Source organism: Amia ocellicauda, chromosome 23, assembly GCF_036373705.1.
Source record: "Amia ocellicauda isolate fAmiCal2 chromosome 23, fAmiCal2.hap1, whole genome shotgun sequence".
In the NCBI taxonomy this organism is placed as follows: Eukaryota; Metazoa; Chordata; class Actinopteri; order Amiiformes; family Amiidae; genus Amia; species Amia ocellicauda.
Window position 1 is genome coordinate 21,742,152 of NC_089872.1, and position 26,173 is coordinate 21,768,324.

Below are 26,173 nucleotides of genomic sequence, written 5' to 3' on the forward strand. Positions count from 1 at the left end.
AAAAAACAAAAACAGAAACAGAAATCTAGCTGAAATATGTGAATATGTGAGAATTTCAGCTGCGACGTGGATTCTCTGCGGAGATCCGTGTGCAGATCAGACACAGAGACACGATGGGAGCCGAGATGCAGATGTTTTGTGTCGCTGGGAGAAAGTGGGTGCCGCGCCGCTCTTCGGACCATAGTGCGCCAGATCAAACTGTGAGAGAGCGGCCGAGCGCCCATTGATCCACTGACTGGATCAGGTAACACCAGCAGCCAAACCATTGCATTTATAACAACAGCCTTGAAACGGGACGTTGTGCCAAGAGTGTTACAGTGTCACGGTGTTGTCCTTGATTCACGTCGGGACTTGATTCAACAAGAGACAATGTGGGAACATTCAAAAACAGACAGGATAGGATCCTTGATCACTTAGTTATTAATGGACACCAAACGAGCACGATGGGGCGAATGGCCTCCTCTCGACTGGATACTCTCTTATGTTCTTATGTCCTGTTAGACTGGCTTTTGGGGCTCAATATTTCTGAGCTTTTTTATACAGTCAAAACAAATGTATATATAATATATAAAAAAGGAGGCCAATCCTAATCTCTGTACTGATAATTAGTCTCAAATTCGTACATCATCTTACTTCAATTAAAACCATTCATTGTATTGCACTGATTAAGTAATTACTCGTATGTAATGAACACATACAATAACACGTTTATCCTTTATGCCTAGTAAAGCCTGTCTGGTGTTCGGGGACCGCTCTCCCTCCCTGAGGCTGTGAAAAGCTCGATCAGGGCTGATGAGAGATTTGATGTCAGATGCCAATTCAATACAACGAAAAGAAAAAAGAAAGACTAATTTTTACTTTGGCTTTTTCTAAAAGCAATCTTCCTAGGCATCTCTGCCGTGAAATCTCATTTATGTATTTTTCAGTCATGTATTTATTTATGTGTCTGTGTCGCTGTTTTGTTCACCGCGTTCCAATGATTGTCATGGAAGTCGCTTTATGAAATTGTAACATTGTCGGAGGTTTATATGCATAAATGCAGCGCGTGCATCAGATATAATGCATGAAATATGATATTACTTGACATTTAGTGTTGTATTTGATTATTTACTGACCCCACGGCTTTGGCGAACACTGTTGGTAATTGAATTTGGTTTGCAAAACGCGGGGCATAATCACAGCATGGAGGCACATGACCAGGCAGCCGAGTTTCTCCTCTCGGTGAGAGACGTGCCCGTGCCCGGCGCATGCTGGGACTTTCTCCGAGGGACTGATGATGATGGACAAATTGGAAACCGTTCAAGAAAAACGCTCCGTCTCCTTACATCTCTCGCTACATCTGTACATATGAACATCATGACCCTACAGTATAATTAGACCATTAAGAATACATTGATATCCCTAAGCAACCAATTGACTGCTGTTGCAAACACACACAGATATACATGCACACCTTGAGGACTGACTGCTTCATCCTTCATCCATTATTTATAAGTAAACATTAAGTGATAATCTAAGCAAATTTACAATAAGTTATTTTGAGATATTCAGAGAAGTTTTTTCAAAATATCGCAACATGCATTTCAGATATCTATAAATTAATTCAATATATATTTAAATCTAAATATCTTGAAATGCATTAGAGATATCTTTAAATAGAGTTAACCGAGATTTCTGCCATTAATTCCGAGGTATCTCTAAATGTAAATTTGGTCTGCATGTTATTTTCTATACACGTTATATTTGTTTGCACTATAAATCTACCACAAAACAAATATTAATTTGCAAAGTCACTCAATTATGTTTTTAATCTTCATTACTAAATCCTTGTTAGGACAGAAAAACACAGAATTGTAATAATTGTGTTCATTACAGTGAATAAAAGTAAATAAGGAAATCCTATTAACAGAATCAATTAGAATCAACATATTAATAAAACCATAACACCGTATCACCTACATTTCTACTTTATAATGGCTTTTTCCCCCTTTCCCAGATAGATGAATATAATCATGTTTTTAATAATGTATTTGTTTATCCCTACAGTATTTTAAGAATCGTGAGGTTCTCCAATTTGCAGCTGGTCTTACTGGTACCGGGATTTATAAACCAGTTCATTTGCTAAAGTAACACCGTCCGGAATAATCCAGATATAGATCCAAAAACGACATATTAGAAGCTGATTTCCACACATCCCGCCCCCCATTAACCAGTTGTGTTGTTTAACAAGCAGCAAATACCCTAAACAATAAAACCCTTTAAGATCTGTATTTATAAACCAGGCTTTTGTTTTCTGCTTTACATATATTTATTGCTTTCTTTGATGCTGTATAAAGCCTAAAATAAATATGTAGGTGGTTCGGTTACTTGGGGCCAACTAGATCACACAGCTCTATAAGACAACAAATGCTTCCTTAACGGTTTCCTTTATCTCGGCATAATAACTCCCAAAGTGTGATCCAAGCGCAGCAGGCAGTCTAATAAACAATAATCTGGAAACACGTCAGTCCCCGGTGACCGCCGCCAAGATCGGCCCAACCGCAGCGGAGTGTCGTTAGCAATCCTCAGGACGCACCGCGCCCCGAAATAAAACTGGGCTGATTAACACTCCGAGGGGCTGGGCGGTCGGGTTACCAGGCAAGGCGCATCAAATGACTCGGGTTAATTTGATTCATGTTCTTTTTCACAGGATCACAAATGGTGAAAGACTCTTCCTATCGACCAGTGGCAGAGAATCAATACCCGGCTTTTCTGTCCCGGTCTGATTTGGCAATAAACAACTGCAGGGCCTTAAAAACCATCTTTCAGACATGCATACATACTTTATATATATATATGTGTGTGTGTGTGTGTGTATTACTTTTCTCCAAGCGGCTTGAATAAAGACTGTTTGATTCAATCTACTCTACAGTCTGATTTTTCTGAGAGCAATTAAAAGGGGATTCTTCAATGATACACACACAAGTCTGAGTATTACAGAGTTTAGATCTTAGTGGATGCAGCCCTACGCCATTGATATTTGTCTACACACTGACTCTAGGCTTCCCGGGAATGATGTGGGTAATTAAAACGGCCGAGCAGAAGCCAGTGTTTGTACCATCGCATCCATCTGCCCGTCTGCCTCTGGATGAGAAGATAATGAGAGGACTACAGTGCCCTGGGCGTTTCTCAGCCTGACCTGCTCAGTTGCTCCTGGTAGAGCAGAGAGCTAAGTAGCCATGAAGCTGACCTTGCCAGCCAGAGCTCTTCCTACGGGAGGCTTATTTGTTCACCTCATTACTAAGGAGAATGTTTCCCAGATTCGAGTGACAGCAACGGAGGAAGCAGCTCTACAGTGATGTGGATCCCATCTCCCAGACCAACCTACATCACGGAGACGAAGAGTTCGGCTGTGGAAGAAAATCATTATAATGTGCCTCCAGGTCCTGCAGAACAGGCTTTCCTTTGTATCGGGTTTCTGTTTATTAATGAAATATGCAGATGAGTTGCCTGTAAAACTCTGTTGTGGGGAATCGGTGGTTTCTGCGCCCTGACTCTAAGCGTCCCAAGTGCCATGCTGACTAATTTAACCCACAGTCACATCCCCACACCCACTCCCACGCCAGACGAGTTAAAAATACCCCGCGCCAGGGACACACGAGGCAGGTATGTCACTCGGAGTGAACTGGCATCATGTGCGGTAAAAGCATGATCATCTATCTGTCGATAGCTTTTATAATTAATAGATAATGTGATATAGATCATAGATAATGATCATTATAATGTAATTCTGAATAAGCATTGCAGTCTACGGTCATATAACAATAATGATCTAATAACTGATTATTTAAATGCAACAAACTTTAATAGCAAGGTGCTTTAAAGATTGTGTGTGTGTGTGTGTGTGTGTGTGTGTGTGTGTGTGTTGTGTTGTCATTTTGAATCTATCTTGATCGTATTCTGTAAGTATTGTATAACATGAAAAGGCTGAAGTATTTCAGTTTAATACACGAGTTACTCAGAAAAGGTGAAATATCACCCACTATTATCATGAAATATTTTAGCTGTTCAAGTTGTTTTATCTGTTTAGCCATTTGATCGATATTCTAGTGGATTTAAATACAAATGCAGCAGATTTCAGTGTCAATTCACACCTTAATGTGAGTGGAAGGCATCTTAATTCCCTCCCATGCTGTTTTAAATGAAAGGTGAAATTTCCTATTTGCTGCGCTATGTTGTGCTCCAGCTGGCAGAGCAAAGCAACATGATTTATAAGCCTCTGATCACTGCCGGTGTCTTCTATTACAAAATAAGTGCAAATTATTCAGATCAATAGTGTCACGTTTCGTACCGCGTGATTTATGGAACTTTTAGGCTGCAAGGTGGCGTTATCCGTCTTTCTCCGTTAACAGACCCATGTCCGCCATTTTTAGAAACCTCTCTCTCTCTCTGTATGCAATGGGATAGCGGCACGGAGAATAGAGGTTAGCGGGAACCATCCGTGTTATGACAGCAGGAAGTGCTTCATTGTTAGGACTGATTTCTTTCGAGAAATTAAACCCAACCTGATAATGAGATGAATACAGAAACACGTGGTAAACAGAAGAGCACAAACAGGAATATCTATCTTTAATATCAGTTATGTAACCGGTGGACTCAAAAACAATCTCATCTCAGTTTGATTTTCTCAGCTCTTGCACCATTTCAGAGGCTGTTTCTTTACATTGTATTTTGGCAACTAAATCAATGATCGAGCCCAAACACGGACCCGCTCAGCCCAATTCTGCAGCGCTGGCGGATCTCGCACTCTCACAGCCTGAGCTCTAATCCTTTCAGCTGGTCGAGGCAATTGCTAGAATTTCTTCTCCTCTTTTTTTTTTGCTTTTCCCTGCAGTCTGCAAAGTCAATAAGCCGGTGCGTACGCGTTCTCCAATTCAGAGTCAAATTCTGATGGTCACTGATTTCTTTATTCCCAATCACCGACCCGTGCTCAAAATCGCCTCGGCCGTCGGTTTCCTGCTGGCCGGGCCACTTATGATGCCGTTTCTGCCGTTATAATCTGGCTTTTCTTGCACACCATTCTTTTACACGTTTCTGTACTTTGCCTCTGACAAACTCATCTGAATGCCTCTGAAGTGCATCCCACTCCCCCTGGTCGAAAGTCTCTCTGCTCTGGATGCACGCAACCTGGAATCCAACACTTCCTTATCGTGTAGATGTTGGCTTCCTAGAAATCACGCCTCCCTGATAAGACCAGGCCAATAGCATGGGCACTGAAGTAGCCTATGCCTACTGTCCTTATTTGAGACAGTTGTCCTTCCTGTAGTGTAGGTAAAGCCCCTGAATGGAGACAGATATGCTGAGCATGTAGAAGGGAAGAAGGATGTTCCAACAACTCAAACAGTTTGGTAGCAGTAAGCGTCTTCTACAGACCTGCGCTGCCCACAGACTTGTCCCATTGGTCTCCAACTCCAATTAGCCAAGACTTTGACATGACCAAGAGCAAAACACCATGAATACCCGCGAACGCACATCTGTCTGTGTCTGGTTGTGCTGAAACACTAATCCCCAATGCATCGCAGGGACAGCACGGCCGGTCGGGCTACGTAAGAGATATGAAATCTGCAGTGGTTTCGGTGGATCTGAAACACGTCATCAACTCTTGAATAAACACCGATTCCAAACCTGAAATGAAGTGTTCCAGACACCTTTTATACTCAGTGTTTCAGCAGACAAAAAAAAAAAAAAATGAGTTTCTCATCACTGCGGCTCTCTGCCATCGATCAGGGTTATTGATCGCTGGCAGATCTCCTCAAACCACCTGGGGAGCCAGCCTTGCCTATTTCATATCGATCCGCCTCTCGCGTTTTTTCTGTTTGATAATTTATACGCTCGCCACATCTTGAAGAAATACATTTAGGACACAGCATCGAAGAAGCTAAAGCACTGTATAATTATTCATGATTAGTACCCCTCTTCTTATTGCAGAGGCTCGACTGTAGAGAGGCAGTATATTGGATAACGCCAATAATTTAGGTAGACAAATATGCTTTGGTGGAGAATGGATCTGGATTGTGTACAGTTTCGATGTAAAGATAACTCTGTATAGATTTAAAATACAACAGTGATCTGCAGTAACAAAAAGCATGACTCCTTTGTAGTCCCCAGAATATCCTCTTCCTCTCTTCCCTTCCCTGTCGCTCTCTGTCGCTCGCTTTAACCGCAGCTGCTGCCGTGATGTACTGATCTCTCTGTGCCTAAATGCGACATTGTCATCTCCCTGTGTCAAACACACAAATCCAGCACCAAGCAATTACAGCTTCTGCTCGACAATTTCAAAGACATTTTCCCCAGTTGCACTAATACCTCGTGTTCGGCTGCCATGACAGGAAACTAATCTGGGAACATCACGTTTCAGGCTACAGTGCCGGCACAGGGAAAATGGCTGATAACTGCGGTTCCTCTCCTGAATGCTAAGCCTTTACCGGAGAGTAAACTTCAAATGTAAAAATAAATATGCTTGCCTTTCTTCCCCCCCTCTTCTTTAAGCACTGAATCAATAAAGTGGCTAATCACACTTCAGCTCGAGCACCAAGGAGAAGAGCTGTCAAATTACCCTTTTCATGGGAAAGCGGCAACATGCTTCCTGAAACCCAACTAAGCTGTCCAAAACCAAGCATTGCAGCGGCTATTAGGCTGGAAGCCCAGACTGTGCTCTGAGAGGCCTGTAGCAGTCAAGCCCCCCACCCTGCAGACACACAGACCCACGCGTGAGAATTGGGAAAACTGATATTTATATAAATTTAAAAAACAAAAGACAAATAAATAAACATAACATTTGTATTGCACTTATGTTGTAAATCGCCCTGGATAAGGGCGTCTGCCAAGAAATAAAAATAATAATAATAATAACAAAGCTAAGAATGCTCGGTCAAGTGAAATTAATCCTCAATGAATACTTCTTGTATCAAGACCCAAATTGTTTACTAACATTGTTTGCTTTTATTATGGCAACATATATGAGGAACCGAGCCTTTTCACCCTGGAACAGAGGAGATACGTGGGGACTTGATCCAAGTCTTCAAAATCATGAAAGGCATCGACCACATCAAACCAGAGGAGCTTTTCCAGATCAGCAGGGACACACGCACCCGGGGACACAAATGGAAATTGGGCTTCAAGGCATTCAAGACAGAAAACAGGAGACACTTCTTCACACAGAGAGGCGTCACAATCTGAACAAACTCCCCAGCGATGTGGCTGAAGAGACAATTTGGGATCATTCAAAAACAGACTGGATAGGATCCTTGATCACTCAGTTATTAATGGACACCAAACGAGCGCGATGGGGCGAATGGCCTCCTCTCGATTGGACACTCTCTTATGTTCTTATATGACAGAGCTGCTCGAAAGCTTAACGTTCATTAAAGCAACTGTAATTGTATACGTGTTTGCCTCTTTAATCCATACTTTATACAGATATAACAGTCTTCCTGGAAGGAAGAGCAATGCATATAGATTTTATATTATGGTCTTATAATGCAGGCAGTATCAGTAATTTTAAACACTGACTGAAATTAACATCAGAATTCAATGCTAAACATATGAGTTTCACTGACTGTGAACCCATTTACTTTCCTGTCACAGATCTGCAGAACGTCTGTGCTCCTGTGCTGCTGTGCGGTGCAGTTTTGTGCTGAGCAACTGAGCATCATTACCACCACAGTGTCACATCGCATGGGCCTCCTCCTACTGAAACACGTGTGTGATTCTATACATAAACTGTCCGATCGTGATGATACATAAAAATCCTGTCTGTTTGAGCCATTTTACATTTATGTTTGAAAGTATAATCTTACAGATTCCACCTTAATTAACAACATTGGTTTAGGATCTGAAGATAATTTACATATTGTAAATATATATATATGTGTGTGTGTGATTGTGTATGAAGCATTTGCACACTAGCAATATGAAAGTTTTTCTTCTAGTCTACAGATATCTATGGTTCCTTCACAATTTCAGAAAGAATGTTTCAGATTCCAGTGCTAAAGGTTAACTGTGAGAAACAGACCCATACTGGGCCTGTATGCCGGGTGTCTGCAGGGCATGCTGGGTACATGGATGGAGACACGGGCGCGGGCATTTCAGCACTCAAGTTCTTTATAAAACCGTAAAAATACAGAACAAAAAGGAAGCAGAAGCACTTTGCAGAACAGCAACCAGCTGACATCTTTCAAGACACAGGGTCTTGTTTTTATATGACAGCAGCATAGGAAGATGAAAAAAGAAATGAAAATAAAGCAAAAACAAACACAGGAAAGAGAAGACACTGTAACCTCAACACCGAAATACGGATTCTGATTCTCAGCTCATGGGCCGCCCTACACAAATAAAGCAGTCTCCAAACCTGACATTGTGCATCTCAAGGGTTAAACCAGACACTGTGCAAAAAGAGTGAAGAGGAGCAGGGTACGCATTGTCAGGATAACAGGTTTCCACCTCAAAGAAAACAAATCCAGAGGGAGAAGAACATGGAACCAGAATCACTGCAGTACCTGGAATCACATGGAGGGTCATAGATAAATCATATGCATAACCGACTAAGTAATTGGCCCTAATGTAGTCCACACCGAGCTGCACTTCACACACCTTGCCTTTGACACACAATGCTCTCCAGACACACAACACTCTCTACTGGCTGTTTCACATGGAACCTCCATCTGCCCCGTTCAGAATAACCTCCAGACTACTGACAAAACGTCTCATCTCACAGGAGCCGACACGGACCAAGCGCTACACCAGCATCATTCCCTTCAGCTTAAACACCTATATATATATATATATATATATATATATATATATATATATATATATAAATGCTTAACTAAACTGCAAGTCATTGAACTGCCCTCATACGGTCACGCTCACATTTGTGTTAAAATGCCCTGGAGGGAAGTCACAGCCAGGTTTAAGACTCTTCGGAGAGGCTTTTAGGAGGGGAACAGTGACGGGACGGGTTTTGGCAGCTATGCCCCACGCCAATGAGGCACGGACTGTCATCCTGGCAACACACCCACTTCATCTCCAGTCTCTGACTACGGGTTTGAAAATGTCTGGGACGTCTGAGTAATTTGTATGAGGACGATTAAACATACACATCTGCTGTGTCTGTCTCTCTTGCATACATTCTTGCAATGTAGTTTTAAATGTTGTGCAATGCTATAGATGTGTCCTGTTTTCTTGTTTTTTTAAAGCCCATCTGTTGCATCACTGGCATCTGAAGTCAGATTCGATCCCTTCACAACCTGTTTCTTTTTGGGATACAGGAAAGCTTCAATATATGTATTCTTTCCAGAGAGATGCAGGGTAATATAGTTCAGGGCTGGGGTCTAAAACGCTGGTCAGAGAGATAGAGCCCTGAAAGTGTAACTAAGCAAATAGTTGTCCAATTAATTACAATTCAGCTGGAACAAAACACAGACTCGTGCCTCTCAAGGACCAGGGCCCCACAGACCCACGTCTCTCCAGGACCAGGGCCCCACAGCCTTGCTCTTTGTCCAGTTGTGAGAAACCTCAGTTCCAAGGCCAGTCTCCATAGGGTTTTATAAGTGTCTGATCATTACCTGCTCTAGTCCTGGCAAAAGAGTTACATTAGTCCAGTTAAGATGAGCCCAAGCAGCTGACTGAGAGCCTCAGTGCAATGGAAGCACAGACTGTGGCCATCAAGCACCACACGAGATGATCTGTGCACAAACGATCAAACAAACACAACGTAAAGCCAAATAAAGCATTTGCTTAAAGACTGGGCTGCTGGGATGGATTATGAGGGGTGAGGCTTTAATTAGCAATGACCAGTTTGACTGAAGGTTAGTGTCTCTTCGGGTTTGGCCCTGTTGTCTGGGTACTAACACAACACAATGGCCCCCTGTATGAAACAGTCGCACCTAAATCATTTATATTCAATGTAGTAGTATTAGATTAAAAGATTCAGTGGCATAATAAGCTTCCTTTAATTATGAGAAACACTTTTAGGGCTCTTCCACGCTCTCTGAATATTAACAGACTCTCAGGGGGCTGGAGACACTGTTCTCACCCTCCTCTTCATCTACTATGGGTTGCGATGGTGAATCGGAGAGCCTACAGGACTCTCACACACACACACTCATGCACACACACTCCCTGCTGGTTTTAGTTCCAACCGAGCTCTCAGTTACTTAATTGAACCTTAATTGGAGTAACAATCTGCTTAGATTAGACTTTTTAAATTGTGTAATAAAAAGTTGGTTCTATAAGTTATTTATACAATTGAATACTGAACTTTAAACCCTTACCATTTAAACACATGTAAAGTCTCTGATTAAGGAAATTATTATTTAAATTAAGGGTTCAATTAAGTAATTGAGAGCTCCATTGGAAGAAAAAAACAGCAGGATGGGGGCTCCAGGACCAGGGCTGGGAACCCCTGCACTTCACTGAAGGAGCTTTCCAGAAGGGACCTGAAGATATTATGTATTCGAAACAGTATTTGAACTCTTTCAACACAACGGGGAGAACCACATTGAATGGCTCAGCTCTGGTCTTGACAAGTTGAGCTTTACACTCAATATGGAGAGAAAAACCAACAAAGAAAACAAGTCACAACCAAAATAATTTGTATATACATTTTTATATCCATGAATGGCAGAAAAGGTTGTACCAAATCACTTCAATTATGTGGATAATCTTACAATCAATCCTGCTCAAAAAACGACACAGAGACCGGCAAGGTCATAAAAAATCATTGTGCGTAACCAACCCTTCGCGCCATTAAACGATTTTCCAACCTTGCGTTGAAACCCACTGGGGAAAAAACAGTCACGACTCATAAGTACAATCAAGACTTTCACTGGCTTTATTATTCATTAAAAGTTCTGACTCAAATATGGAAATCTGTGCTTTTCCAATTCTACTGCAATTACTGTAATATTACCGCTTAACTTTTTGTTTTTGTGGAATGAGATTTGGTCCATTTTAATCGTTTAATTAATTTGAATACTCCATAACAATTATGTAGAACATAGTTGAGTGCAGTTTCTGTAATAAGCTGCTGAGATGTTGGGAACCTCACCTTTAAGAGGTGGATGCTGAGATGGGGTAGATGAATGCAGATTCACCAGAGCAGATGCATGTCTGTCTACAGCTCCCAGAAGCTGCTTTACTGTGATGCGGGACAGTGCCCTGTCTGAATGCCAAATATATCATATTCACACCATTGTTGCAGCAAGATTGTGTAACCCATGTATGAATTTAAGCTTTGTGTATCACTCTGGAGAGGCCAGCTGCATTTTCATCCAAGGCCATAGAGAGAACATAATACAAAGGAGACTTGTGTGATAAAGTTTGGGGTTCCTCATTGACTCATTAAAACTTCAGATGTGTCTTCCTGACTGGCCATCTCCGGAGCACTTCGTTGTAGCTGAATAAACTATTTTGGTATTATTTTAGTTAAATCGGGCCCTGAGTATTCCTTGTCTGCCTATCTATTGAAGGAGTAAATTTCTCCCTATCAACTGGGTCGTATTTGAAAGTAAGCATTTGCAGAATATTTTCTTCACTTTAAACTCCAGTGGCTTTGAACTTTAAAGAGTATGAGGGAGGCTTGCAAAATTGCCAAAATATATAAATGCTTATATTCTTAAATAAAAATAAATAAATGCAAAGCTGTATATTAAAAAGAAGCTTCAGATTTGAAAAGTAGGTCACCATCGGCCGAGATAAAGTTCCTCTGTTGTTCATTCAGCGCCGACTCACGGCAAAATAAACGGTTTTGGCTCCAGGCTCATCCAAACCCCGGGAACTCAAATTATCACATTCCCCCCATCAAAAGCATCTTGGACAGGGCTACAAGACGTTAAACGGCATCGGCAGAAATCGCAGAAGAATCTCTCTGTAATGTGCGCTCCCATGTGGTTCTTTGAAGGAGGACGGCCGTCTCTCAGATGTGTCTCACGCCTTGCTCAGACACCACAAGATGTCTGAAGTCTCTCCTAGCCTAACCTGCAGCAGTGACATCACCCACATCTCTCACACTACGACACTCTCTCTCTCACTCGTTAATATGAAAATCTGTTGGATGAACAGGCACTTGTAGCCGAACGTATTCCTTAATAGAGCTCTAAACAGTTTATTGATTGACAAGGTTTACCACACTATTCTATGGAGGTAATTTATGATGAAGAGCAATCGCGGCCCGTGAGAATCCCCTGATGGGTCTTCCAATAGTCAATACTTATTCACCAGTAATACAATTAACAAACGAGATGCAGATGACACATGCAGATGCCAAAGATTTTAAATCAGCTTTTAAAATCTGCAAACGGCACTCTGAAGACTTCTCCACAGTCGAGGCTCTCGTTTTCCTTTTTTTCTACTTACTGTGCATAATTAAAGAGATCACATTCGCATAAAAAATCAATGCAATCGCACAAAATACTTCCAATTTAGCAAAAATATAATTCTACCTGTAAGCCATGTTCTAAGCTGCCTACAGGCATCTGTAATCTTCACATGACACTGGCATCCAATGACTACAATTTAATATATTAAGTGTAGTGCGCCTCAGCTCTTTCAGCATAACCCTGTAGTATTACTACTGATCTTTTATTCTCTACCTCGTAAATGGAAATAGGATAAGGGTTTATACATCCGAAGACTACAAACTAGCACACACAAAAGGATTAGGGACCTGACTCGCTTACACAATGGCGCAACTCAAAGAAGATCACAAATGCCAAGAGAATAAACACGACGTCTTCTGTGTGCGGCGTCTGAGTGTGACATGTGACTTCAGAGTGAGGAGATCTCTGCCCTGGCAATGACAAGGCAGCTTAAATCCTCCCTGGCTGTGGATTGAGGGGCATGAAAGGATGAGAAGGATGTCGCTTGTTTAAGGGCGTCTAGTCGCCTTTCGTAGGGGTACAAAGGGCCGCGGCTCACAGTAAACAACGCGTCTGATCCAGAGCAGGATGCCTAGCCCTCACTGCAGCATCACGGGTTTGGTATCACGGTGGCAACTCAGTCAGTGACCTGTGACAGCTAAGCCACCCGCACACCTGATTAGACTCGGGACAGACATGCTGGATACGACTGACACGAGATTACGAGTGACACCAATCAATCCGCTGACCTTCGGAAGTGATGGGGAAGCACGGGAGGTTGACTGAAAGGTCGCCCGGCTGCACTGACAAGAAATCTCACCTCAGAAAATGTACTCAATCCCCAGCGCTTGTCATTTATTGAGAGGCCTGGGGATTGAGCTGCTATGACACACAGGGGCCACATCCTTCTACCCTCCCTCACCCAGCCATCAATCCACACTGCAAGTGCACAGATGCATCCCCATTGTTACACCTGTGGACGGGAGTGCCATGATGGACCGGTCTGTAGGTTCACCTGAGCTCAGCCCTTCTGGTCACTCCCTTGGAGGTGCTTAGTGACCAGAACTCGGCCCCAGGAGCAGAATGGACTTGACCTGCCAGTGGCTCAGTGCAGGTCCCAGAGCATGGCCCAAATGAAAATTGGGCTTCAAGGCATTCAAGACAGAAAACAGGAGACACAATCTGAACAAACTCCCCAGCGATGTGGCTGAAGAGACAATTTGGGAACATTCAAAAACAGACTGGATAGTATCCTTGGATCACTGAGTTATTAATGGACACCAAACGAGCACAATGGGGCGAATGGACACTGTCTTATGTTTCTTATGCTCTCTCTCTCTATCCCACTAATGATGCTATGGCTTATTGCTCATCTATAGCCTTCTTTCCATTGCTCATCAATTTGTGATCTTTCCTTCTGGTTTAACGGCTGGAATCCATTAATGAGGCATTTATACATTCATTTCAAGATATTATATGCTGGGACCAAAGATCAAGATCTTTTGAAATAAATAATTAACCATTACCCTGTAATTAAAACTGTCACTTGGGATGCTGCGCAGTGTGAAGTATGAGGGAAATGCTTTGAGCCTCGAAAGTATATCTAATTACTAATTTAAAAGACATATATAGCCTGTGACCTACCAAATCATTGCTTTAACTGTCCTGATGCGCACATGTGCAAGAGGGTAAGAATATATATATCATAAGATAAAAAGGCCTGCATGGGTGCTGAGCTATAAAATATTAATGGAGGAGGATCTGTCGATTCCAAGCTCCTGCAGACACAGCGAGTCCGACAGGTAATGGCCGCCCACCGAGCAAATCCCCAGGCACTCTGGGGTCAGAGAGGGGCCACAACCTTCCCAAAGGTCACTCACAGATTAGGGACAACTCAGGAGAGTCCGAGACCTGTCACTCAACCTCGCCCACAAACCCGGCCACTAGAACCGCGACTTAAGCCAGCGTGGCATCTAAGGTGGAATAAAACGGAGGAGGAAACTCACAGCTGCTCTCTCAGCACTCTCAAAACCCCACCAGCCTGGTGAGAAGCCGCAACGCCAGCAAAGGAGTCAAGACAAAGAAACAGCACCTACCTGGGGTCTTGAGGAAGCCGCAGCACTTGTGTCCAAGTCCGTGATTTTATATTTAATCAACAAGTTTTTGAATTTGTCTATATTGTGCATTAGGGCCAAATAAATTAATCAAGGGAATAAATTAATCAATAGAAACTTGCATGCATTAAGTTATACATGTTTTAGATCAAGACCAAAGCTAGTGAGACGTGTGATCGGCTCGTGGCCGGATTGTGGTGCTGGCGTCCTACCTTCGTCTTCACCGAGCTCTACAGACACAGCAGCCAGGACGGCGAATCACATTTACACAATCATTTTACCCAACTCATGAGTTTGTGTTTTGAAAACAACATGAAAATAAAGGCTGTCAGTGATTTTTAAGTCTGTAAAACACTTAAAACTGGATGTGAAAGTCTTACCTGTCTAAAACATGCATGCTGGTACAGACACCAAACCATAGATGTTCACATTAGTCAGATAAATAATTAAATCAATAAGGTATAAGAATAGAAACAAGATCCTACTCAAAGCGCCATCAGTCTAAGCTCTCAGAGGTTTGCTGAAAATCAACCGAAGCGATTTATTGCAGCGTTTGCAAATGAGTTTCGGGAAACTTGAGCTTTAGGGACAGGCGTGTGTCAGAGAACACGGCCTGCTTTTATTTGACAACACAGCATTGTCATACGTCTATTCAAAAGGCCCACGATAGCTTTCTGGAGCAAAGTTTATAGGACACTGTCTCCTAAATGACAGAGAACGAATCTGCTCTCCTGTAAGTACACGTCACTGTCCGGCATTTCAAGTTTCCCAAAAAAATATCAGAAATTAGCATGATCAGAAACGATTAATCATTTAACCCAAGTCCCTGATAAATATATACACTTGACTAGAAAAAATAAACACAAACACATAAATACAAAATAAATCAAATCTATAACTTGTCGAGGCAGTTTCATTTCATTTTTTTTAAGGCTTATTTAAAATTTTATGTGACTTTCTTTATCATCAGTTATCAGTTAATCCCTGAGGGTCTTTATTTCCTATTTGGCCCCTTGATTACATTTACCAGGGAAAGGAGTTGAATGGTGGTGAGAAAACAACTTACCACAGCGGAGTGCAGCGGGCGGCAATTAGACGAACCAGAGGTCAAGTTCAAAGTCATTTTCTTCACAAAATCCATTATCGTGAACGGAAAGAAACACATTACCGGTTGAGCTGCTGGTTTCGCAGCCACAGGAGAGAGAAGATCCCCATTTCAGGTATCATATATGATTCCATGCATCAAGCAATATGGGGACAACCCCTGCCATGTGATCCGCGGAAGCCAAAGTAAAGAGGACACTTACCTTGCACATTTCAGTACACAATTAAGCAGACACACATATATAAATCAGGCATGCTCTGCAGTCACTACAGATTGCATTAAACCACTTTAAATATAAATAATACACAGACAAACGTGCATATTTATATCACTTAAATAAATAAAACAAAATAAAAACATTGTTGTACCTTTAGTTTTACCTATGGAATTGATGGAATGGTTCCATGAAGAAAGCGATTCCAGACAGAGAGAAAATAAAGAGGAGAGAAAACACCCATAAGAGTCGTGACCGGATGTAAATGAAACTAAAGGAATAACGCGGGGGATGGGGACAACGAATGAGCCACAGAAGGGGGGGACGCGCCAGCTGGGGGGGCGGGGGCGGGGAGCGCGATGATGACACACTGCAGAGCCGCAGACGCCTGCGTTGACGAGGCATGCAAGCGGGTCGCCGTGCGGGACCGAGAGGCGGGCGCTGCCGGGTCGGGCCATTCAGTCTCTCAACGGCATTCCAGCAGCCAAAGGGGAGCCCGTATGCTCAACTGAAGTATTTCCCTGGAGTGATTGTCTCTCTCTCTTACATATATGTTCGTGTGAAGCCGATGCACTTCCCTAAGCATGGTGTCCGTGTCTCAGCAACTACAGATGAGCGAGATCTCTCTCCGATGATGCTGTCCACTTCCTGTTGCATCTCCCGGGGTTTCAGGCAGATGTGGTGCCCAGCCCAGCACTCTCTGTATATGTGTGTATGATTTAATTAGAGTTCTGTCTGTTTTTACGTTAATAGTGTGTGTGTGTGTGTGTGTGTGTGTGTGTGTGTGTGTGTTTGAGCGCACGCTGCAAGGAGGAAGGGAAAGAGAGGGGGAACCAAGGAACAACACAAAAAAACAACAAAACAATAAGATAAATGGCGGAAACCAATCCATCCATGTACTGTGCAAGCCCAAGACAGCGGTCAAGCATCGGGTCTGAGTTCTGCAGTGGAGAAATGTCAAAGCAGGTAGAAAAGCACGAGAAGGAAGGATGGAGCGAGAGTGGAAAAGGAACAGAGCCCATACCTTGGTCGCCCATCATCAGGTGCGCCAGACCTTGAAGGAAAACAAGAGCACAGTCAGCATTGAACACGGGATCATGGGAAGGTCTGTCACATGACACGGAGGCTGTGTGGCGGGCATCCGTGTGGCACCAGATGCCCGCAGCACACAGGGGGGGGGCGGAGAGTTGAGGGGGAAGCGTGTGTGTGTGTGTCAGGGGGTGGGGGGGTCAAAAAGCATTCTCTCAACCAGTGGTTGCAATGCTTTCAGTTACACTTACTTTAGAAGAAAAGGAAAAATATAGCAATTTCTTCTATCTGGTGAAAAAGGGGACATCCTTTTCACCCCAAGTGCCCTGTAACCCCCCACCTCCCAAAACCCCACCCTGGACCACATTTGAACAAAATGGAGAAGAAAAAAAACAAGACAAACTATTTTTGGCCAATCAAATTCCCTGACTATGTTTTGCTGTCTAACTCTGGCAGCCGAGACCAGTTTTATGTCATTATAATTCTCATTCTTAGTCACTGAGTAGCACAACCTGCTGGGCTGGGTCTGCTCATTTTCCCTCGTCAAGCCGATGCAAAAATGTTCATTGAATTAAACCCTTTGTTGTTCTGTTGTTCACTTCGTTATGTTTCCATTTGAAAGCAACGTGGCCATCCTTACCGAGCAATTTTTCAACTAGTCAGTTCCGCTTTGTAGGAAAACATGAGGAATCTGTCTTAAAAGTAGTTTCCAGAACAAAAACTCAACGTCCCACTGTGAGCTCATTCGTTAAAACTGCACTTCCTGAAATGGAGGATTTACCTCTCGATTTATTTGGCACCACAGCTGCTTTCGCTTCCAGTTAAAATTACAACTCTAAATTAGTTTGTAAAAACCCTCCTCTATGTGTGTGTTATTTTACCCGTTACTAATAATGCTTCCTAGGGAATCTGTGAAAAATACTTTCTGAAGATGCCGACTTACTTTCCTTTACAGATATGTCCCCATGTTATGATTTATATTCATGAACAATCCCTTTGCAGATAAAATCAGGGGCTTTAAGCTCCTGCAGGTGTATTTAATGAGCTATTGGTGCCAGGTCTAATCTACGCTAGAACGTTATTCAGATCTTTATCTATCTGGTGAAGTAGGTCACGTATGAACCCACATAACATGGGCTCCTGAATGTGTCTCTGCACATGCATGTCTCACTAACTGCACTGGTTTAAGGACGCAGTTAGCCCTCTCAACATACTATTTCATTTTGGTTTGGTCTTGTTAAAAACAGATGCTTCGTGTCAAATGAAACCGGTTGTAAATGACGTAAAGTAAATCCACTTACCGTATCAAGGGCATCAGGCTTATCAGTACAGATAACATTACAACAGTTTCATGTGTGCATTTCGAATTTATTTGTATAGTAAGGACCGAAGAGGAAAGCAAAAATAAAGAGAGAGAGAGAGAGAGAGAGAGCAGACAAAGGGAAGGGACAGTGAGAGTACCCACCTTCAACATAGTTGTCTTCTGCAAGCACGGACAGGTAAGGAGAGAAAGAGGGAGACATTCATTAAGCAGCATGCAGACTGGAACGGGCCGTTGCATGTCGTTACCATGCAAGGCATCACACAACATGCAAGTGCCCCATTGCCACCATTCAGAGGGGTTTGACAGAAGCACCGGAGAAGCAGTGCTGTGGACACATCGTCCTGAACTAAAGGGACGCGGAGGAGGCGCTTGGTGTTCGGTGGCGAGGTGCGCTCGCTCTATCACCCCCCATTAACAGGTTTCCTTGCGGTTGTGAGGACTTTCCTAAGGCCATTAACCCCTGCTTTCTCACTCAAGAGTTGCCGTGATTGACTGGCCATATTAACTGAGCTTGAACGGAATATGCATTTGTAATTCTTTCTTTTTTTTTTCGACAAAGGAAATAAAGTAAAACTGCAAGCTAATGGCAACAATGACACCAGTAAATGAATCAGAAGACACAATGGAGACAAAATAAGTCATGCACCATGTGACGTAGATGACGTAAAACAATCTGGCAGCATTCGATGGCTGATGATGACATGCCGACTGGGTGACCAGAGACACGGCTCCTGCTTCAATCTACCTGGAAGAGCACCATCGATGGTCTGGAAGGATGTTTAAGAGTTTGAATTTGGTCACGGTGAACTTTGCAGTTGCAGCTATTTAAGACTACTGACCTTTTTTATGGTTATTACTGTTTTAGAGTATTCTTAATAGGAACAGCACCATCAATAGGAAACGGCGATTTTAAGCTATTTCATGCTTTGGGAAAATCAACGTGAATTGTGGGGAAACAACCAGCAGCATCGCTCGACAGAACAGGAGGACAAGCACGTTGTTGATCTACAGGAGTGGCCTACGATGCCCAGTGATGGAGCCAGTGTGTGCAAAGTGATTGTTGTCTAATGTGAGCTCTGTACTAATCGGTGTAGTTCATTAATAGTGAGTTTTTACCAATCAGGTTTTTTTTGCAGTAATATGCGTCCAAACACATCATATAATAATGTGTAAAAGCTTTTTCTTTTCTTTTAACACCTTGTGCCCAAAATAAGACTGATTCCTGCCTCTACAGCTTCAATCAAGTGACATTAAATCATGCCCCCATCTGATAAAAGGATCGTATGCATCATGCACAGATGTAGATTTTCTAGAAAAGAAAAACAAAATGCACAATGATCTCCCTAAAAAAGAAAAAATAAAGAACAACATGTGAGTCAACAGTTGTCATCAACATTTCCATAACTCTCTCCCTCGCTCCGTCGTGTTTCAGTGTCAAGGTAAGGTGACTAACAGCCGCTCTGTATGATGACTAACGCACTCCTGATCAGAAGACCTCGCAGGCTGTGAAGTTCACAACACGTTCAGAGAGCGAGATGGTCAGTGTGGGGCTGGGACCCTTTGAAGCCCCTTTCTCTTTGACTCCACTGATTTAACTGTGAGGACGCCCTGCTGCTGTCCTCGTTATCCTAATATCCACCTGAGTGGCTCATTGTGTGAGATGCACAGCACATGGCCCAATCTCCCTCACTTGCTGGTACTGTATCTCCTTGGGCAGAGTGCTAATTCACGACCCTCAATACCATGACCACCTGTGCTTCTCTCCAAGTGGCATCTGACCAGAACCAAGGACAGTGAGACGCCCTTATTTCTGCTAGAAATGCAAGTTCCTACCTCTTACTTTTTTGGGGGGGTAAATGTGATCTCTTCACCGTACACTTACCAGGGCTGCCAGCTTGTCTTCCAACTCAGACACCATGCACCGCGGCCAACACTTTGTGAACAGAAATTTATGGATTTCCAATGATTACTACAACACAGGTTTGATCAGCCATCCCGTGAACATCTGGAAATGTGTGCAAACGATGGGATTTCTAAGAAGGGAATTCAATGATGAGCTACTCACTGCAGATGGGGAGATCCATCAGAGACAGTATGGGATTGAGTATTTTGTTCACAAAAGATGTCGATGTTGAAAGATCTCTTTGAATAAAAGACTCGGGTGACAAGCATTCAGCTCGCAATGACTACGATCATTTAATGATGTAGATAAGTGTGTATATCCTATTGTGATAAAACTGTCATTTCTGGCATTATATTATAGGCAGAGAACATTTAAATATGGTGCTTAAGTCAATCTACACAAGTCCTGATGGGCGTCTGCTGGCACACAATCTACACATTGTGTTTGTCTGACACCTGTCCTACTACTAAAATACATGAAAAGCATTCCGTAACTCATCATATTAAAGGTTAAACAGTTTCAAAATCTCAATTATTAAAATATTGTGAATGGCATCTTAAAAATAACAAGTTCAAGTTCTATAAATGCTACAATGAAAATCCTGAAGGACCGCTGTGGGTTATTGGCTGACATGCAGGAATACTCAAAATGGTGTTTGCATGACTTATTAACAAAATCCACAATATAACCAACAACAGCAGGATTGAGCTTAACAAATTTATAAAAAAACAAGCTTGTTTAGTCCTTGTTTGGTAATTTACAAGCAGTGTCTTCAATCTTGAAAGCATCTAACAATTAGCATGACTCCAGAAACACTGACTAAGTCAGGGGTAGGCAACCCTGGTCCTGGAAAGCCACAATCCTGTAGGAACACCTGGAGCAAATGGTAATTATGTCCAATTAAGTCCAATTAAGCAATTCACAGAATAAATCAGTTATCAAGTTGCTTGGGGAAACCGGAAGAAAAGAAATGTCTGTAGCACGCCAGGCCTTGGGCTGCCAGTCCCCGGTCTAAGTCATTCATTTAGATGTTCAACTCTCCCCTGTTCTGGCAGTAATTCGGCGCACAAGAGAGGTGTGTGACCGGGAAGCCAGCGCCAGAGTCACAGCTGTCCACAATCCAGAGCCAGAACCAGCAGCCAAGCAACAATGAGGTGGGGATGTGCTAAATGGCACACACACTCACACACACACACACTCGCTCTCTCTGAAATTAAAAGGGAAGTCTCACGGGCGCCCAGGACTCTCTCTTTCATCACACCTCGGCTCATAAACCAAAACGGTTTCTGTGGATTAAGAAGCACCCTGGCCAGCCGAGTTAAGTGGACTGGGGAACCTGCACGTCCCTCCCGGGCCTCCGGAGACGCGTCCCTGGGAGGCAGGGGCAATGCGTGAGGGTCAGTCCCTGCCGGTTCCCTAGGCGCTCCGTTCATGCAGAACGAGCACGATTGACAGTGCCTTTCACCTGCCTTTCCAACAACAAGGGGGAAGAAGAAGAGAATAAACCCAAAAGAAAGAAGAGCCCGCCAAATGATCCGTATAAAGCCTTACCTTGATCTGGGAGTGTCTCCCGCCTTGTGTCCCCAATACGTGTGTTTGTTCCTGCCTTCGATCTGGGACAACATGCTGATTTAAATGCTATTCCTTCTCTGTCCGAGGATATGAATGCAAACGGGCCTTGAGTCCTCAGCACCGTTAACTCCTATAGTTTGGGGGGCTACAATATTAATGGCTGGTGTCTGCACATTATTGCCCTTTCAGAATGCACACCTATGGATTATTGGGCAGTTGTTCTGCTATAATATGTACCCAATATCACCCTTCTGTGGAATACAGTGACAGAGAAAGGCAGTGAATTGTACTGTACGCCCCGTTGGACGGTGTCAATTGCACAAGCAGTTCCTTGACTACCAGGAAGCAGCGAGAGAGAGAGAGTGTGGAGATGATGCACAACTTTCTAAATGATGCCAATGGAGGCGGTTTCATCACCTAATGAGATTTCCCATTTAAAAAAACACAAGCCCTGGAGTCTCTTATCCGAGGGGTTTTTATTCTGGGGAATAACGGTGCAGTGCAAATAGCGAACACACGTGGACTGAGACCACAACTACCACGGAAATAATGAAGAGATGTATATATATATATATGACTTGTGCGGCGATGTCTTGTGCGCTTGTGTTATGAGGGTGTTTAATTACATGATTGTATCGTTAGCGGTATAGTTTATGCGAGGCTACGAGATCATGTATTTTTATCGTTTGTGTTTCTGTTTGTTTTCTTGGTAATGTGATTCATAACTTGATTCTGAATACAGGGAGTTTGGTAGGTTCCTCTCTTTGAACAGGCTGCAGGGCGTGGCTCTCACAGAGGTGCATGCTGGGATGTCTGGGTGGGTGGGTGCTGTGAGTCCAGCTGTATTTATAGAGGATGCAATGGGGTAGGTTTTTAATTACTTAATTTGCTTATTTTTGCAGATGAATAATGAAAAAATATGAATTAAATAGTTAATCAATACACTCTATAAGGCCTCGGCTCTAATGAAAGCCTGGGTTGATCTTTATGGTTTTAGGCAAAAATTCAATGTAAAATCGTTTGGTTTGTTCCCAATTTTCCATGCGAAACTGGTTAACAACTACAGATAAATGTTTAACCTGCACATTAGTCAATCCTTCATAATTATGCAGAATGAAGAGCTGTCCTTTATATTCATAACTGTTTAAATGCATTTCCTAATTGAGAAAAACGTTTTCAAAATGTTTATCACTATCGTCCCAAACAATCTCTGGAGATGGCTGTGTTTGTCACCCATCGTTCACTGGGAGCTCTTGCTATTCCCCTCAAACAGGTTACATAAATACTGTTGAGAACCAGTCGTACCATATGCTATTAATTAATGAGTGGAATGTCAATTGCCCATGGGGGTTACCCAAAACTGTAATCACTGTAATGCAATTAATGTAAATTTTACTAATTAAGACTCTTCATTTGTGTGCATAAATAAATGAAAAAAAAAAATCATATTCCAAGCACAATGAACCTGAATCTGTTCGCTGCAAAAATGTATAATTTGTAAATTATTTTAGAGCTTGTTCCTAAGTGATTATGACACAGGCTTAATTGTGTGTGTAATGCAGGAAAGTCTTTGATTAACGAATCGATTGTCCCACTTTGTAACAGTGCTTTCGCAAATCAATGTTATTTTTCATTCGCTATGTAATACGGACGGTGCGAAACGTTCGTCCACATCCGCCTTGATTGAGCAGGTGGAAGACGCCTCAGCCAATCCCGTCTGTGTGTGATTGTGTACACACTATATTCGCTAATGTGGATTAATCTGTGTTCATAATTTTCAGCGGGTGACAATAATCAAATAGTAAGTAATCGGTTATCAGATTTATCTTTGGTGGCTGGAGATATTTTGAGCTTATTTAGAGGGTGTTTATCCTCTTTGCGTTTGTCTATTCTGTGACATAGGCACAATCAAAATATCAACAGGTGACGACTATAATTTTGACCATATATTATATAGTTTGACAAAATGCAACTTTGCAACTTTTTATAAAGGCTTTCAAATGAATACAAAATGCAAAACAGGCTGCGCTGGGTTAAAATGTGTGTGACACGTATACATACACACACAGATGAATACATACATACATTTACATACACAAACATACATGGTGTTGCTGAGAAAATATACATTGTATTATTAATCTAATGAAGCTCACTCATAATCTAGGGGCCCAATATGGTGCTCTGTGGTCTGTAATTGATTCGGTAAACGAGGACCAGGAGCCGAGACAGTGAAAGCACAGTAAGTGTGAACTGGAAGCTCTGGCAAAGGCCTGCAATTCCCACGACAGATCAATCTGCTGCTATCTTACAATTTAGCCGAAATCAAGAGTAATGCATGTAAGTGTGCGTGCGTCTGATGCTTTCAAGGTGAAGCTTTAGTGGGATCTCAGAGCTTATAGTCTTCTTTATTAACCCACGCGATACAATAAGTGCTGCAGAGCCAGGCTGCTAAATGAGCAGCAGCTGTAATGAGAGTCTAAACGGCCGACAAAAGCACAGCCTGGCAATAGATAGCCGGCCTTGATGGCGGCGAGGATCTCCCATGGCACAGTTAAATAACTCTCACTGAAGGGTTTGAAAAATGGGCACAGGACGATGGAAATGTTTAATCATTTCGTTCTCAAGCCCTAATATTGCAGCATGTGGAAAGATCTGCCAAAACTGGTAAATGGGACACAGGATCAATACTAGACACAGACCCTCTTCTGACACCATGGACTGTGGACTTCGCAAACAGAAAATGGCCACTCATGCCTCTAGTATGTTGGACTTTGCAAACAGATTCATAAAACGTGCATTTAAATGTGCTGATGACGTGCACAAGAGACGCACCCTTGTGGAGGATGTGAACAGTGCTGACTCAGGACTGAGGGGGACAGTGACTGGGGGGAAAACCACCAACATACCATGTTACATAAAGCCTGTGAAGTATATAAGATGGAGCTTTGCGTTCTGCTGCTCCAGGGCGCTCTGTGTGGCATCAACCAGCTCAACTGGAGTCGCTGGCTTCTTGGTGGTTCGTTGATGATTTTCACCTCCACACTACCGATGCATTGCTGTCACACCAATAAGGAAATAAGGGTTCGACTTACGACTGTCAATTAGGTCGTAGGTGCAGGGGGCGTCTGTATGGTTAAGAAAGTTCATTAACAAAAGTAACTAAAGCTTAATGCATTTAAAATAAGCTGACTATAATCTTATTGGAACACAGGCATTCAAGACCTGCAGTTTTGGAGTTCATGACCGGCAGGACTCTCAGGGTTGGCTGATGCTGGTATAAAGGCAGGAAGCCAGCATGCCTTCATTGCGTATTTCCATGCGTGGTCGAGTGAACCTCTATACAACACATACCAGAGCTCACAGTATTAACAATAGCAATGTGTTGGGGGCCGAACAGAGCTGACCAAGCGGAGCCCTTCTCTATTCCATTGGAGAAGCAAACTGTAAGTATCTATTTTGCTGCCATTAACCAGAGGGAGAGGGACTGAAGAGGAAATAACAGGGAGATGAAGTTCAATCAGAGATATTTTCCATTCATGCCTAGTTCTGTACCGTACTTTTAACAGGGGGGTCTTCGCTACACCAGCCCATAATGACAGACTGTCCTGGTCTAGTTCTTGCTGCCCATAACTGTTCATATTCAGAGCGTTCAGAATTGCCAAAGAATTGCAGCAGCTCAGGGTCCGAACATGTTAATTTCATACTTTCCTGACCTCTGTATACTATTTCTCCAGTATCTGCAGGGCTCAGGTCAGGTTGACTCGACACACAGGGATTCGAATAGCAGATGTGGTGAAATCCTGTTGCTTCTTTTACATCTTGCATTCTGACTGATCCCGGGATAATCAGGGAGTAGCTTATCGTTCTAATAACCTTAATCCCTGGTTTGACGATATCTAGAATGGTATTAAAGATGTGAACTAAATCTTCTTTCAGCATGTGATACATCTGATAAATATTAAAGATGTGTGTTATAGTGGCAGTTCAGTTTCAGTGGCCTAGGAACCCGCGCTGACAAACAATAACAGCGTGATATTCAAAAGAGGCAAAAATATGATCTGTTTGCAAAGTCATTTATAAAACCCCACTGGGGTCACTTAAACTCTCCTCAACTGGTTTATCTCATGAGCATGTTCGACCATTTTCCCCACCATTACAATTATAGATGCATTTATTAAATACATCAGGCTTTAAAAATTACTTGGCGACCAGCTTCTTACTTAAAAATCACGCTATAAATGCACAAAATCTCAAATAATTAATGCTGCGTTAACCAACAGCTTGAAAATGCTTATTCATGCATATATTTTAAAACTTTTAATGTGTCCGTGTTTAGCAATCATGTGACATAACACACCCCAGAAATATGAATTTGATTAGCATTCGGTTTCTCCAAACAACACTCTATACCAAGAACACACTTTCTCTAATGGGTAGTAGCCTATACTAATGCTACTATATTATTATAATATTAATGCCCAGCCATCATATCCCTATATTTAGGCAGAGAA

The 26,173-nt window shown here is 42.6% G+C and overlaps 1 protein-coding gene across 10 annotated transcripts in view; it reads right to left on the reverse strand.

Annotated features, from left to right (window-relative positions):
• nrxn1a (neurexin 1a) overlaps positions 1-26,173 on the reverse strand; it is a 302,723-nt gene that overhangs the window by 266,854 nt on the left and 9,696 nt on the right. For 7 of the 10 annotated variants that reach the window (XM_066696626.1, XM_066696621.1, XM_066696620.1 and 4 more), the window contains exons 3-4: positions 18,326-18,343; positions 16,856-16,885 (exon numbers count right to left, since the gene is read on the reverse strand). In XM_066696626.1, coding sequence (XP_066552723.1) covers positions 16,856-16,885; positions 18,326-18,343 — 48 coding nt within the window. The remainder of the gene's footprint in view (positions 1-16,855; positions 16,886-18,325; positions 18,344-26,173) is intronic. The other 3 variants (XM_066696630.1, XM_066696622.1, XM_066696619.1) reach the window with 1 other exon arrangement.